The following is a 14,787-nucleotide window of genomic DNA, read 5'->3' on the forward strand; positions in this document are numbered from 1 at the left end:
TTTTTATATAAAGTAAGGGAGAGTAGAGTATTTATAGAGGTTAATATCATTCATTGTGCTTTTTATTTTCTCATTTTTTAGTTTTTTTCTTTTTCTTATTCTTCTCTTTTTCTTATACTTCTCTTTGTCTTCTGCTTTTATTTTTGCAGAGCTCATGGGTATGAGTTATGGTTTATTTTCTGTTGTAGAATCTTCTTTGTCACTTGTTAGTTTGTGTATGGGCAATTATTTTTTGCTATTTTGAGAATAAAAAAAACCATTAGGTTTCTGTTGTAGAATCTTCTTTGTCACTTGTTAGTTTGTGTATGGGCAATTATTTTTTGCTATTTTGAGAATAAAAAAAACATTAGGTTACTCATAATACCAATCATATACAGATTAGTTGCCGTTTTTTAATTTTTTTTTATTTTATTGGTTAATTATCTTAAATAATATTAAGATATCATAAAATATAACTTCAAAATAATTTATTGGTAATTAATTTATATAATTAGTAATTTAAATATTTACAAATTTTACTAATAAGTTATGTGAGTTTTTTTTTAAAAAAAAGTTGTAACTTATTAGTTTATTGAATGTAACTTATTGTGTAACTTATTAGTTTATTTATAAATTTTATTAGTTTATTAGTTATGTGAGCTTTTTTTAAGTTTATTGTAACCTATTGTAAATAAATAATGTTACACAAGAAAAATAAAAAAAGTAACCTAAAAGTATTTAAAACAATAAAACAATGTAATATAATCTAAAAATAAATACATTGGTTTCAAAGTAACAAAAAAGTATATAAAACAATTGGTACATAATAATGGTAGCTTATTATAATACATGATAATCTATTAGTTTCGAAAATAAACTTTAAGGTTACCCAAATATATTTTAAGTAATATACAATAATATAACTTAAAAATAATTATTTGATTATAAGATGTTTACAAATAAGTTTTAGAGGTAACCAAATTGCAAATAAATTATATGATATAAAAATAAAGTTTTTTCTTTTTTAAATGTAAAAGTAACTAATTAGTTTTTTATCAGCATTATAAATAATCAAATTGTTACTTTTGAAAATATATAAAAAAAATAGAATTTATGATGAAGAAGCTATATTATTGGTTTATAGTACACTACTACAAAAATACCCTTTAGAGGCGGTTTTTTAGCCCTTTAGGCGTCGGTTTTCGCGAAATTCGCTACCGACGCCTATCAGGGCGACGCTAAAGGGTTTATATGAACCGACGCCATATATACCCCTATGGCGTCGGTTATTAGCTAGGAACCGACGCCATAGGGGTATATATGGCGTCGGTTCCTAGCCAATAACCGACGCCATAGGGGTTGTAGGAACCGACGCCAAAAGTGAGCAGATTTCAGTTTTTTCATTTTTTTTAATTTAATTATATAATTTTAATTTTATATTTATTAATTTATATATTATTATATTTAATTTAAATTACATATTTATTTAATTTAATTATATATTAATTACATTTTAAATTAAATAGTAATTAAATTTGGGTAAAAATATAATTTGATTTCATAAAAATAATTAAATATTACACAAACATGTAAAATTAGTTAAAAATATTAATAAGTTAATAAATCTAATTACAAGTTAATCTATAAAAATTACATAATGAAGAAAAATTCTTCGACCTTTGAACCTCAATCGTCACCGTGAATCACCGCCATCAATTGTTCGATCCACTTTCGCTGTAGCGGTAACAATTCTGTTTTTGGATCGTATTGCTTCTTACCCCCAAACTGTTAAAAAAATTAAAAATTTATATTAGTTTATGTATATGTATATTATATATTTGTTATTATAAAATTTATATACTATGATCAATAATTAAAACTTACAGCTTTTTGATCTTCTATGTAACGGTTGGGGTTGGCACGTGCGACGATGTCAGTGATATATTTCAAAACATAAAAACCGCATTCTTGGCTTTTAGGTTGTCTTGGACAGTTTGCTTGTGAAATTCCTTGCCACGGGCCAAGATACTGATGTGCGTCCCCTATATACATGAATGCCCTATTTGGGAAAATTATATTAGCATTTCAATTCGTTAGTTAATTTAAATTCGTTACATAAGAAGTCATTAAATAATTACCTTCCGATCATTTGTTCTATTTCTTCGGGAATTGGGCGGCCTTTTACAGGGTTTAAATGGATAATTTTCCTTGGCGCAACCACCACTAGCGTCCAATGCATCCTAGAAAATTATATTGGAATATAAGTAAGATAGTATAAAAATAATTTGAAGACATAATATAGAAATGAACAATTAGCACTAAAGAATTTAATAAAGTTTACCCGATATTCCAAGGAATAAAGAACATTTGGTGGTTGCTGTTCATTAATGATAACCAATTAGCCAATCGTCTTGCCGCATCGTCAAAAGACTAACTCTGTTCTTCATCGCTGATTCCATGCACTGTGAGAAGCTCTGGGTCGTAAAACTTGAAAATTTTTCTCAGACCGTTGATGCTCTCCCATATGTGCCTGCCAAAAAAAAGTGTTAGTGCCTTATAATAATTTAACTATAATTTGATATAAGGTTAATTAGATTAAAGAAGAGTATACATCATTCCAAACAGCATTCCCTGGTTGCCGATGTAGTTACACGTAGCAACCTGCTGCAAATCCTCTCCAGATAAAATGATCTGGGTACGCGGTGCAATGAATCCTCGGGGGACAGAAATTGTGATTATATCACGTTTATCTTTTAGCCTTAGGAATTCATGAATCATCCATTTTAGCGAATTAGGGATCAACGCCATCTTCTCTTCCGTGAACAACTCATCTTCCCGTGCACCACGACTTTGTGGAGAAAGCATAGGAGCTTTCCCCTTTGACGCATCACGTCTTGAGGGCGGTTGAGCGAGTGGACCCTAAACAAAACAGAACATAATATATATATATATCAAATTTTATCTAACTTCTACCGAAATTTCGGCAGCATAACGGTTGTAATTGAATGACCCCAAAAATTTTGAACATGGCTGTATAACGACAAATAACACATATATAACAGTAGTTTGTTCATCCATCCCACCGCAGCACATATATTCGCAGAACCTACTTCACTACGGATGAATATTGAAGATATTCAAACTCCACTAATCATTAATAATTAATTTCAGTTGAGAAGTTACCTGGGTTGTTAAAATTAAGTGTTTAGGCCAAGGAAGGAACATCTGGTACACGTCCCTAACATATCTGAACTCTTCAAGTGGGACTAGGATTTCAGCGTCCTCTTGCAGGATTTCCGAAACCATGATCCGAGCATGTGAATCATCGTAATCCTGGCAGTGAACTTTGATCTTACCCACATGCTCGTACAAATACCCTCGGGCCACAATATTGTCGATGTTGTCAGAGCAGAGATGTACTTGCTGATTAAGGGCCGCATGGTCATCAAAATTGTATAGGATACCTTGGTCGTTGAGGGAAATGAACTCCTCAGCATAAATTTGTGGTTGTACCTCATCCTGAGGAGCGTATGGTTGTGGAACATACGCCTCACCAGCCACCTCTCCTTCTTCCTCTTGTTCGGCAACGTTCCTCTGCTGCTTAAGGGATTGGACTTCGGCTTTTAATTGTTCAATATCCTTCGCTTGCCGAGCCACAACATCAGACACTTCCCTTTTCTTCCTGCCGAACAGTTGAGATGCCCTGGTCAGGAACCTACAAATCATAAAATGCAAATTAGCAACGATTTCATTTGTGTAACTAAATAAATAACATTTGAAGTAATAGCATACCCGGCGGCCACGACACGTCCGGGATGCTGCGGTGTCCCGAGCGCTGCGTGAGGATATCGTTTTGGCCCTGGACCTGAATTTGTCCCTGACTAAGCTTCTCCTCTAATTGAGCCTAATGCACGCATATATTCAAGCAATTAGTATATGAATTATATACACTAACTCATGAGTAGAACTCAATTAAGGATTAATATATACTTACTATCTTCTCGGCAATTTCCTTGTCGTAATCAGTGACAAGTTTTCTACTCTTGGTGCGAGATTTAATCCAAACACGGTGGCGGGGAGGATCTGCAACTTCGAGGTCCTTTTTCTACATAACGTTATAACAATGAAATGAGTACCAATTAAATTGTATAGCACATTATAGCACATTAAATTTTTAGTATTACTTACCACAGCTTCCCGTACGTTCACCATTCCACTCCGACCACTTCGATGTCTGGATTGAATTTTTGAGGAACGTTCACGTTGCACCTTACTCAATTCCTACAATGCCAAAAAAATACATTAGATACATGTACTTGTATTTAAGAGTTTATCTTAGTGTTAATATAATTAGCGTACCAGAAATTCAGGAGTTAGTCTACTTTCAACAAATTTGCACCAATCAGCAGCGTCGATCTCCGGGTGCTTTTCAGGGACTTGTGCCAGTCGTCCCAGATCATTCTCTTTCAACGCGGGCATTATGATGTCTTTTGTCATCCTATTCTTGAAGTCTTTCATTAACTTCCCAGCTAGGATGAGACAATCATGTTTGAAGGTGTCCGGCACAATGAACCCCGTCTATTTTGAAGGAAAACAAACACGGTTAGAGTCAACATTTGGAGTAATAGAAAAACAAATCAAAATTCTAACAAATAATAGCTTACCTGAATGTCTTTCCAAACTTTATTTTTCAGAGTCTGGTTGACTTCTTTCCAATTTTTATAAGCCAACCCTATTGTCTGCCGACATCTGACTCCCAGAGTGGATACGAGCTTCGCGTAGCTTTTTCCACAGTATTGACCTTTATCATTAACTTCGAGGGCCACTCTTTTGCCCTGATCCATTAGTTTGGATATTTCATTCATTTGCGTCGGCCCTCGTGTAGGTATTGTGGTTGGACACTCATTTTCTGCTCCCGAATCAGATCCTGATTCTGAGTTCGCCATGTCTACACCATTAACAAACAAACTTCAAAGTTAGCTACATATATAACAAGTAGTGTATATGAAATATTAAAAGCATAAACAAATTGTTAAGTATTCAGGACCATTCACAACCACAATATAAAGTAAGCTATATATCAAGTTACCAATTAGACACGTTTTCTTTTCTTTTTTTGTTTATGTTTGCCTGAATCACAATTGACCCATATTCCCTCATTGATATCGTTTCTAATGTATTCAGCGTCGTCTTCCTCAATGTTACGATCAATTCCCATGAGTTGCTCATGAATTGGTTGTCCAACAACGAATGTGTCTTGGTTCAGATTTGAATTCAGGGTTTATGTAGTTCACTTTTTTCCAAGCTTGGGAATCTGCAGGATGTCTAAGTTTTCCATCTTTCACTCTCTTGGTCTCATGCCAAATCAAATTTTCAGAATGTTCTGCACTACGATATAATCGTTTCAGTCGCGGAATCAAAGGCATGTACCACATCACTTTTTGGGGGATAAGTTTCCTATTCTCCTTACTCTTGTTTACTTTATGGCGGGATAAACCGCAAGTCGGGCAATAATTCATGTCTGCATATTCCTTACGATATAAAATGCAATCGTTCGGACATGCATGAATTTTTTCATACTTCAATCCTATAGAATTTAACGTTTTTTTCACTTCATAAGTAGATTCCGGAAAGCAGTTGGCAAATGGTAAGATATCTTTAAAAGCAGCTAAAAATTGAGTAAAACATTTATCGCTCACTCCATTTTCTGCTTTTATGTTGTAAAACTTTACCATTGTTGGTAATCTTAGTTTTTTACAACCATCGAACAGAGGTTTATCAGCATCACTAAGAAAATTATCGAATTTCTCAGGATCATTAAGAAATTCCTCCTGTGCTTCGTTAAGCAAGTCCAATGGATAATCATCGAAATCATTACCCTCGATATCATCTACCCCCCGCTTTCCTAATGGATATGGATCATTAGGTAAATGTTCGCCATGGTAATACCAATTAGTATAACTTCTATTGAAACCTCGTAAATACACATGGTCCTTAATCATTGTAATATTCCCTTTAGATACATTACAACAATCTACACACGGACAATGAATACGATCGTGATTTGTAGAATTCTTTAAGGCAAACTCTAAAAATGCATCGAACCCTACTTGAAATCCCAGTGTGTCCCTCTCCTCACGCATCTATGATTTATCCATAACAAAAATCCTATCCAAAAAAATTCAGTATTTAGTAACTACTTATAGCTAGTTACTAATTACACAATGTAACTAACTAAGTTTCTCACAATTTATTCATATTAATTTATAAATTACTTAAATTCTCGTTTTAGATTAGTTCATATTATTAGGTTGTTTTGTTGATTAGAATGTTATTAAAATGTTAAATATTTTTAATAAATAAAATTGAGGGGAAAATTTTTTGGTAAAGCAATAAAGGTATTAACTAATATTTTCCCCTTTTAATTAACTTTTGCTCTTTATTTTCTTTGAAAAATAAAAATCCACATTGAACCTCTCAAATGAAAGAAAAAAAAAATAAAAAAGAAGGATTTTATATGTTTATTTTGTTAATTTATTTAGTAACTAATTATATCTAGTTACTAATTACACAATGTAACTAACTAAGTCTCTCACACAATTTATTCATATTAATCTAAAAATTACTCAAATTTTCGTTTTACATTAGTTCATGTTATTAGGTTGTTTAGTTGATTATAATGTTGGTAAAATTAAAAAGTTTTCATAAATGTGAATATTATTATTTTTTATGTGACCTAACTTCTTATTACTATGTTATAATTAACTATATTATGAATGGTTTTAGTAAGATTTATCCTAATTCTACCGAAATTTCGGCAGCATAACGGCTGTAATTGGACGTTCCCAAAAATTTTACAAGTGCCTAAAATAACAAACAAAACAGATAAACAATACAAAATTAATCCACCCATCCGACCGCAGTACATGTATTCGCAGAACCTACTTCACTACGGATGAATATTTAAGATATTCAAACTCAACTAACATGCATTGATAATTAATTATATATTAAGAAAAAGTTAGTAAAAGTATATACCTATAATTGCAAGCCCAAATACGCTACACACAAAATTATGCCGAACCCCTATAATATAAAGAAATACAACGAAATTACAAAATTAATTATTTCATAACTTATAACTAGTTATAAAAAATTGTAACAAGTTACTTAGTTACTAAATTATACATACATATATATAATCAATTATATCTCACACTATTATCTCAAAAAAATAAAATTATATCACACACTAATTCCATTTTAAAATTTTTATTTCTAAACTAATGAAATCCCTCCAATGTCATTTTATTCACAATAAATATATATTGCAAAAAATATATAAAATACAATTACAAAATTTATTTTCATAAAAAATATACACACACACACTATATACACACACAATATATATACACACATTATATACAAATATTCAATAAAATATACAAATACATATATATACTAGGTATAAATTATTACCTAATAACCGCAATCCGACGACCACCGTAAAAAATCCCGACACTATACACATAAAACACAATAATATTACTAATAAAATAAAAAAACTCAAATAATAATTTACAAAAACAAAAAATAAAACAATATACATAATACAATAAGAATAGAAGCAATATTTATACCTTAAACGAGGTTGAGATTGAACAATTTCTCAACAAAAATGGGTGGCCGGATTTCACACCCAAAATTTACTATTTGGGTTCGGATGACACTTTTAGAGGCTAAAAAATCAGAACTTTTTAGGTGTATGTTATTAAGTATCGAAAATGGAGGATTTTAAAAAAAAAATGGGCTGAAATGGTTGAGAAATGAGGGAGATAGGGTGGGGAGAAGGTGGTGGAGGCGAGGGTTTTGGCTGAGAAAATGGGTCTCTGGTTTTTCTGGGTTGCTGAGTGAAGTGGGGAGGAAGAAGGAAGGTCGAGCAAAGGGATATACTCTGATCGACCCTATGGCGTCGGTTCCTTCATAGGAACCGACGGCATAGGGTACACGTGTCAGGTTTTCGTGTACCCTATGTCGTCGGTTCCTATGAAGGAACCGACGGCATAGGGTATTTCAGAAAAAAAAAATAAAAATTAATTTCCAACCGCCTCTAAATGGTATAATGCAATTTTATACCTACGGTTTTTATCAAAAAACCGCCTCTAAATGTCAATTTCGAACATACCGGGTATTTTCACACCCTTTAGCTTCCCTTTTTATAAATGGGGTTGAAAAAACTGCCTCTAAAGGCTAACATTGTAGTAGTGGTATATGTTAGTTGATTGATGGTATATATAGTATATTGTTAGAAAAGATAGAACAGTAATAATAACAATATTTTTTTTACGCAAAAATAAACTTGAAGATGCTCATCGTATTAATAAAACCTAAAAATAAATCATTGATTATTAAGGTGTTCCAAATAAATTTTAGAGGTAACCAAAATGTATCTCAAATTTTACAATATGAAAAAAAAAAAATTATGAAAAAGTAACTGATTAGTTTCTTATCAGCATCATAAGTAATCAAAAAGTTACTTTTGAAATTGAGGAAAATAGAAAGAAATAGATTAAGTTTTGGATCAAGTTTTCTAAAGTATCGATTGAGTTGTTCATTTATCCAGCAACGATTCTATCTCTAATTTTGAGGTATTTTTGGTAATTTAAGGAACAATTTCGGAACTAAACTCGTGATCGATCTTGTGGCGATTGTAATCGAAGCTTTTTTGTTCGTTAATGGAGTTTTTGTTAGTGAGAATGGTCTTAAATTGTGTCTTTGATCTTATATATATTCTTAGTGAAACGATTGTGAAAATCTTATTATCGATAGTTTAAGAAACGATTTCGGTTATGAATGATTGATTGATGTTGTGTTGTTTGTGAACGAAGCTTTTTTGTTCGTTAATGGAGTTTTTTTTAGAATGATTCAAGTTGTGATTTTGATATTCTATAATCACAAGAAAGTAAATTTAAAGGTTTTGTTTCTAGTATTGTGTTTCACATACTGTTCAAAGGACCCGCATTCATGGAGCGAGATGGTAGGTTTCCTTTTAGATTTCAGTATGAGATTTTTTTGGTATTACGGTAGAGATGATGATGTGTCACGTTACCGGAAGACTAATAAATTAATCAAGGTTAGTTATGTTATTATTATGTGTATTACGTATATTAATAAAAAATTTCCTATTTTATTTATGTTATATATGAAATTTCATATTTTTTTTTTATATTTTATGCCCGGTAACAGTAGAACACGATATTTAGTCGATAGAATCACATTCTCATATTGTTTGGTATTTTAGTAATAGCGGGGCAATTTAAATAGGCATTGGGAATGTCGAGAGTTATCGGGTTAGTGGTATATGACCATTTTATCCCTAATTATGTTAGTTGCTTCCTAATTAAGAAAGGGTAATTTAGTCTTTTACCCTAGATTAGTACTATTTTAGTTAGTGGGAATTTACTTATTTATTTTTGTAAGCTTATTAATAGTAATAAGCTGAATATAGTGAATTTATTAAGTTAGTTTTTCATTTAACCATAATTGACTAAGCTAGAAAAATTCAACACCTCTTTCTCTCTCTTTCCCTTGTTCGGCCTCACCCTAGGCAAGAAAAAAACTAGACTTTTTGCTTCAACTTCAAGCTAGAAAATCAAGGATTCAACTAAGGTTTCTATAGATTAAGTAAGGGTTAGCTCAAGGTTAGCTTCTCTCCCTTTTTCTATTTGTATTTCAAGTTTGAAGTTAGGTTTTCATGCATGAATTCTGAGTTAGGGCCACTGTGCAAATTTTTTAAGTTTAAATCTGTTTTCTAAGGTGTTTGTGTACTGGCATGAGTGATTTTAGGTTGAATTTGCATCTTGTTGTGGAACTTAAGCAGGGTTTGAGCTTTTAAGCTCAAAGTTTTCCCTTTACTGGTAGAATTGATTTCTAAGGCTTATACCTGTTTTAGTTGCTTGAATTATGTTCCTTGTGACTTGTTTAGGTGCTCTGGATGGTTTGGGTTGATTTGAATAGTTTAGAAGGTTTTTAGGGTTCTTGCACTAAACTGGTCGACCCCTTTAGTTTGGACCTGTAGGGACCAAAATTTTGGTTCATCCCTAAGAAGACCCCACAAAACCAATTTTTGGTTGGGAGGCAAGTCTACTAGTTGAGGCAGTTTAGGGCACCCTAGATTTTTGCGTTTTTGCAATGTTTAGGGTATTGCCATGTTATCCATTTATAGGGCAATTTTTTATTTTTATTTTAAGTCTCCGAAAAGTGATTTAGCATGTCACTCATCAGTTTTATAAATATTGTGACTTAGGGGCCTGTAAATCGTCAAGCAGCGGTTCCACTCAGGTTGACCGGCACATCAATTCGAAAATGAGGTAAGATTAGTATAATGATATGTATATGTGAATACATGTTTAGCGTGCATGTTAGATTACATTAGAATAGCGGTATCAATATACATAGAGTTATATTAGATACCGATGAATGTATGTTAGGCATAAGTACTGTTTGACGCTATCACATCGGTACGACTAGAGTACCAAGTATAGGGTGATATTACGGTTAATAGTACTATTGTATGAACGTTCTAGACTCAGTATTACGTAGGACGCAAGGATAGGATTATGCTTGGGTGTATGGGTACCTAATTGTAATTCGAGTTATATTTATGAATATGGTTTGCTTTTCTTACTGAGTCTGCCAACTCACAGTTATTGTTTACATGTATAGGTAAGGGAAAAGCTAAGGCTAAACAACAATGAGTCCGAGTGGATGAAGATTGTACATGTCGGGACGATTAGACCTAGAGCGTACGATATTTGCGACAACGAGTTCTATTTTGTATAGTCGCTAGGGGACAACTTTCATAACAAATATTTTATAACTCAATTATAAATATTTTAAATAAGGGATCCCGTTTATATATATTATTTACTTTAAAATTTAAGAGTAATCCATTAAAGTTTTAATTAATCACGATTTTCAATAAACTTGTTGGTTAGCAACAGATTGCACTGTTAATATAAAATCATATAAACATGCCTATCCTAGTAGGGTGTTACAATTTGGTAGTAGAGTCGCCAGGTTATCTTCCGAAGATTGTCACGACAAGTACAATCATCATCAGAGATAAGCTTGACTCACGGTTCAGTAAGCCTTTATTGTTTTAGTAGTTATTTTATTAGTATGTTTTAAGACAAGTCTAGTAGGAAGCATGTTATTAGTTTGATAGTTGAATAGGTGCATGTTTTAATTTTTGGAATAAGTGATTGTTGGAAATTATTTTACCAAGATCTTAGATCTACTCACAAGTATGTTTATTAACACCCTAAATATGAACTTTCTAAAACGATGAAATAAACACATATAAAGTTTAGGAAACCTTACATTGGTTGCAGCGGAATATAATGACTCCTTCCGTTCAGATATCTAGCCCTTGATTCCTTTACGTAGCAGAGCATTATCAATATCTGAACCTGGATCTCTTTCTCTGAATCCTTGATGCTGAATCTCCTTTGCTGGTGATCTTTCTTCACGATCTTCCTCACTATGATTGAGGTATCACTTGATGTGTGTGGGCACTACTCTAATCACTAAGGATTTCGAAATATATTGAAGAAGAAGAGAGAGAGTGGTCAGCTAAAGATAGGGAGAGAGAAGGCTCAGTTTTTTCTGATTTAGAAAGTCTGAAGAAAAGTCTTATTTTTCTGAAGCCTTCACTATCTATTTATAGCATTCCACTAGGGTTAGGTTTGAATTATATGGCATTAAAATAATGAAAATATCAGAGGGAAAACCCTACAAAAGTGGCCGGCCATGCAAGGTGGAATTGGGCCTCACTTTTTGCAATTTTGCAGTTTTATCTTTTCTGCATCTGATTTTCTCAAAAACGCCAATTTTCTAATTCAACCATTTAAATGCCAATTCTAACTATTTAATAACTATAAATAATTATTAAATAATATTGTCATTTATCATATTTATTAATTGAACCATACAAAGTATCATAATTAACAAATATGCCCCTAAAACTCTTTCTTTACAATTTCGCCCTTACTTAGTGAAAAATTCACAAATAGACATAGTCTAATTTGAGAATTATAATTGATTAATCAAAAACAATTACATGAGTCTTACAAGCAATATTATCTCAACTAGTGGGGGGACCATGGGTCTATATAACCGAGCTTCCAATAAGTAGATCAAGAATTTAGCACTAAAATTCACTAACTTATTAATTCTTCGTTGAATCCACGCATAAAACTTAGAATTGCACTCTCAGTATAATCCTAATGTGATCAATGAACCTCTATATGAATGATCTACACTGTAAAGGGATTAAATTACCGTTACACCCTACAATGTATTTATTCCTTAAAACACTTGACCCCGTATAAATGATATTTCAGCTTGTGTGAAATGAGTACTCCACCATTTATGTTCGTTTGGTCAAGCTCGAAGGAGATCATCCTTTGCTTACTACTCGCCAGATAGAAGCTATAGATTCCATGTTTATGATAGTGCTCCCACTCAATTGCACTACCGTGTTCCCAAAATGTACGTATCACCCTGACCTAAAAGTAGGGTTAACTAACAAATCAAAGAACACGAATAGCCTTTCAAGATTGAGCCTAATCATAACAGGATTAAGATCATTTGATCTAGGATCAACTAGGCGATATTGACTTGAATAGATATTACGGTAAGTTTAATAAATCTAAGTCAAAGTTCAATATCGGTCCCTTCCGATGCATACTCCATGCATCCAACCTGAGCTTTACTTTAACCAATGCTCTGGAAAGAACATAGCATTTCTCCAAATGCAAGTAAACTCTTGTTGTAGATTATCATATCAGTAAAACCCTCTGTCTGATAAATCTAGGAAACTTTATTCACATAGTCATGTTTACTTTCCAATGTGTTGACGGCACAATAAACAGGATCAAGTATGTGAAAAGGGTTTCAGATGAATTTATACATTATATACATATAATCATGAAGTAAATCATGTGAACCATGCAACATTAAATGTTATTTCTGATCTATATTAATAAGTAAATCTGATTATATTGAAATGAGTTTCATTTAGGGCATAAAACCCAACAAACTCCCACTTGCACTAATATAAAACAAAAAGTGCGTTTCAAATAATCTCAACACCTTGATATACAAATCAAGTGTAGTAGTAGTAAACTCCTCGTAATAGGATCTGAAAGGTTGAATTAACCACAACCTTTTCTCCACTATTACTCTTCCTTTAATCACAAAATCATTGATAATGTGAAATTCCTCTCTATATGTCTACTCTCTTGGGATACTGGATTCTATACCTTTGGCAACTACTTTTGGTTAATCAGGAAATTAACACTAGTAGTTTAAGGCAATTTGGAATGGTGCCAAAAATGTATAGAACTTTCCTTAGACTGAATAAGTACCTTTCCTGCAACCTTAACATTCAGTCCCTCTCTGGTAGACCTAGAGACTTCAGATAGGTTTTTACACTTCTCCAAAATCACTATTCCACCCCCAGAGTAATCACCATCTTATCAGAAATATTTACTAGCACATAGGCAAATTTCGAAATCTGATATGGTGTAGTCTAAGAGTTTTAAACACACCCTTATAGACTAACATATAGTTCCTCTTCTTTATCTTAGGATTTACTTGATTGTCTTCCAATGTTCTTCTCCTGGATTAATCTGATACCTACTCATTACTCCCACTCAACAGCAGGTGTCTGGTCTAAGGCATGCAAAAGCATATCTAAGACCTCTCACTGTTGATATAAGAAATTCTTTCATGGCTTTATCTTTCTGGAATAGTTAAGACTTTTCCTTAGATAAATAAAATCTATACCTAAGAAGTTGTGAAGCTTCTATAGATTGCCATTAGAAAGAAAATGCTTCAGCATCTTACTAAAGTAAGTTGCTTGCATCAGAGTAAGTAATTACCAGGTATACCACAAGCCATAGGTTTAGATAAACTCAAACCTATAATACTAGGAACAGGAAGTTTGTTAAGTCCATTGAATAGACTTATAAACGAAAATTTCCTTTTATGTCCTTGTAATAGAAAACTTTAGGTTACTCCATGTGAATGGATTAAACCATAGTTCTATTGGCTTTCTTCTTAGTTTCTTATCTTGACAATCCATTACTTGTTTAAACTCACAATGGATTTTAATCACAAGTGTCTCCCAAGTCATAAGAAGGTGAGTTCCTAGAAACTCTCCCACTACGACAAGGTACCGTGAATTATGTCTAAGAAAATGGTATTAACCTCTTTGGTTGTGACAAGACAACAGAGGCAGTGGGATCATCATATGTCAAATAAGATGATAGAACACTTTTGGAATCAAGAATTAAATATCTCCTTTATTTGCTACTTGTTTTTCAGACTTAGTCATTTTCTTAGAAAAGTAGTATTTGTTTGAACAAACACTTTCTTATCTATTGACAATGGGATGGTCCACCCCTAATCACTTAGAATAGCTAACAAACCATGGTTAACAGTTCTAGCTTTTCTTAAGATTTTGATTAGGTCATCCATGAATCTAGTAATGATTTACATTAAGTATACAACCATTACATCATTCTGAAATTGTATTACCATAGAAGGAATTAGGCAACGACTAGTAACTAATCATCAATGTGATTGGTTGAATCCCAAGATCAAACATGACCTAATGATCACAACAGATGATAACGCGACTTATGCTGATATGATGGGAAAAGCAGTGTGAGCTGAGGGCGTAGTTGAGTGTATTCTGGAGTCCCAAGGGACACAAGTTGTTGGTGGAGCCACTACTCC

At 32.7% G+C, this 14,787-nt stretch overlaps 2 protein-coding genes across 2 annotated transcripts; both read right to left on the reverse strand.

Annotated features, from left to right (window-relative positions):
- Positions 1–1,140: 1,140 nt before the first annotated feature.
- LOC133039878 (uncharacterized) lies at positions 1,141–2,913 on the reverse strand. Its single transcript, XM_061118942.1, has 5 exons — positions 2,591–2,913; positions 2,321–2,509; positions 2,118–2,219; positions 1,864–2,038; positions 1,141–1,764 (listed from the first exon to the last, which is right to left on the reverse strand). Exons 2-5 carry the CDS (start codon positions 2,362–2,364, stop codon positions 1,666–1,668), a joined length of 420 nt encoding a protein of 139 aa, XP_060974925.1. The 5' UTR covers positions 2,365–2,509; positions 2,591–2,913; the 3' UTR covers positions 1,141–1,665.
- On the reverse strand, positions 2,410–8,231 carry LOC133039752 (uncharacterized). Its single transcript, XM_061118691.1, has 8 exons — positions 7,462–8,231; positions 7,018–7,065; positions 4,644–4,927; positions 4,339–4,557; positions 4,168–4,260; positions 3,974–4,084; positions 3,772–3,883; positions 2,410–2,453 (listed from the first exon to the last, which is right to left on the reverse strand). The coding sequence occupies exons 1-8, from the start codon at positions 7,589–7,591 to the stop codon at positions 2,410–2,412; spliced, it is 1,041 nt and encodes a 346-aa protein (XP_060974674.1). The 5' UTR covers positions 7,592–8,231.
- Positions 8,232–14,787: the final 6,556 nt, after the last annotated feature.

Source organism: Cannabis sativa, chromosome 7 (genome assembly GCF_029168945.1).
Source record: "Cannabis sativa cultivar Pink pepper isolate KNU-18-1 chromosome 7, ASM2916894v1, whole genome shotgun sequence".
Classification (NCBI taxonomy): domain Eukaryota; kingdom Viridiplantae; phylum Streptophyta; class Magnoliopsida; order Rosales; family Cannabaceae; genus Cannabis; species Cannabis sativa.

Excerpts from the sequence above, each read along its gene's own strand:
- LOC133039878 (XM_061118942.1), bottom strand. The coding sequence starts at position 2,364 with ATGAACAGCAACCACCAAATGTTCTTTATTCCTTGGAATATCGG. Across the intron at positions 2,039-2,117 it reads ATAGAACAAATGATCGGAAG|GGCATTCATGTATATAGGGG; the intron begins GTAATTATTTAA and ends TTTCCCAAATAG. Across the intron at positions 1,765-1,863 it reads ACATAGAAGATCAAAAAGCT|TTTGGGGGTAAGAAGCAATA; the intron begins GTAAGTTTTAAT and ends TTTTTTTAACAG.
- LOC133039752 (XM_061118691.1), bottom strand. The coding sequence starts at position 7,591 with ATGTATATTGTTTTATTTTTTGTTTTTGTAAATTATTATTTGAGTTTT. Across the intron at positions 4,085-4,167 it reads TGAACGTACGGGAAGCTGTG|AAAAAGGACCTCGAAGTTGC; the intron begins GTAAGTAATACT and ends AACGTTATGTAG. Across the intron at positions 2,454-3,771 it reads GGACGTGTCGTGGCCGCCGG|AGCTTCTCACAGTGCATGGA; the intron begins GTATGCTATTAC and ends TTTACGACCCAG.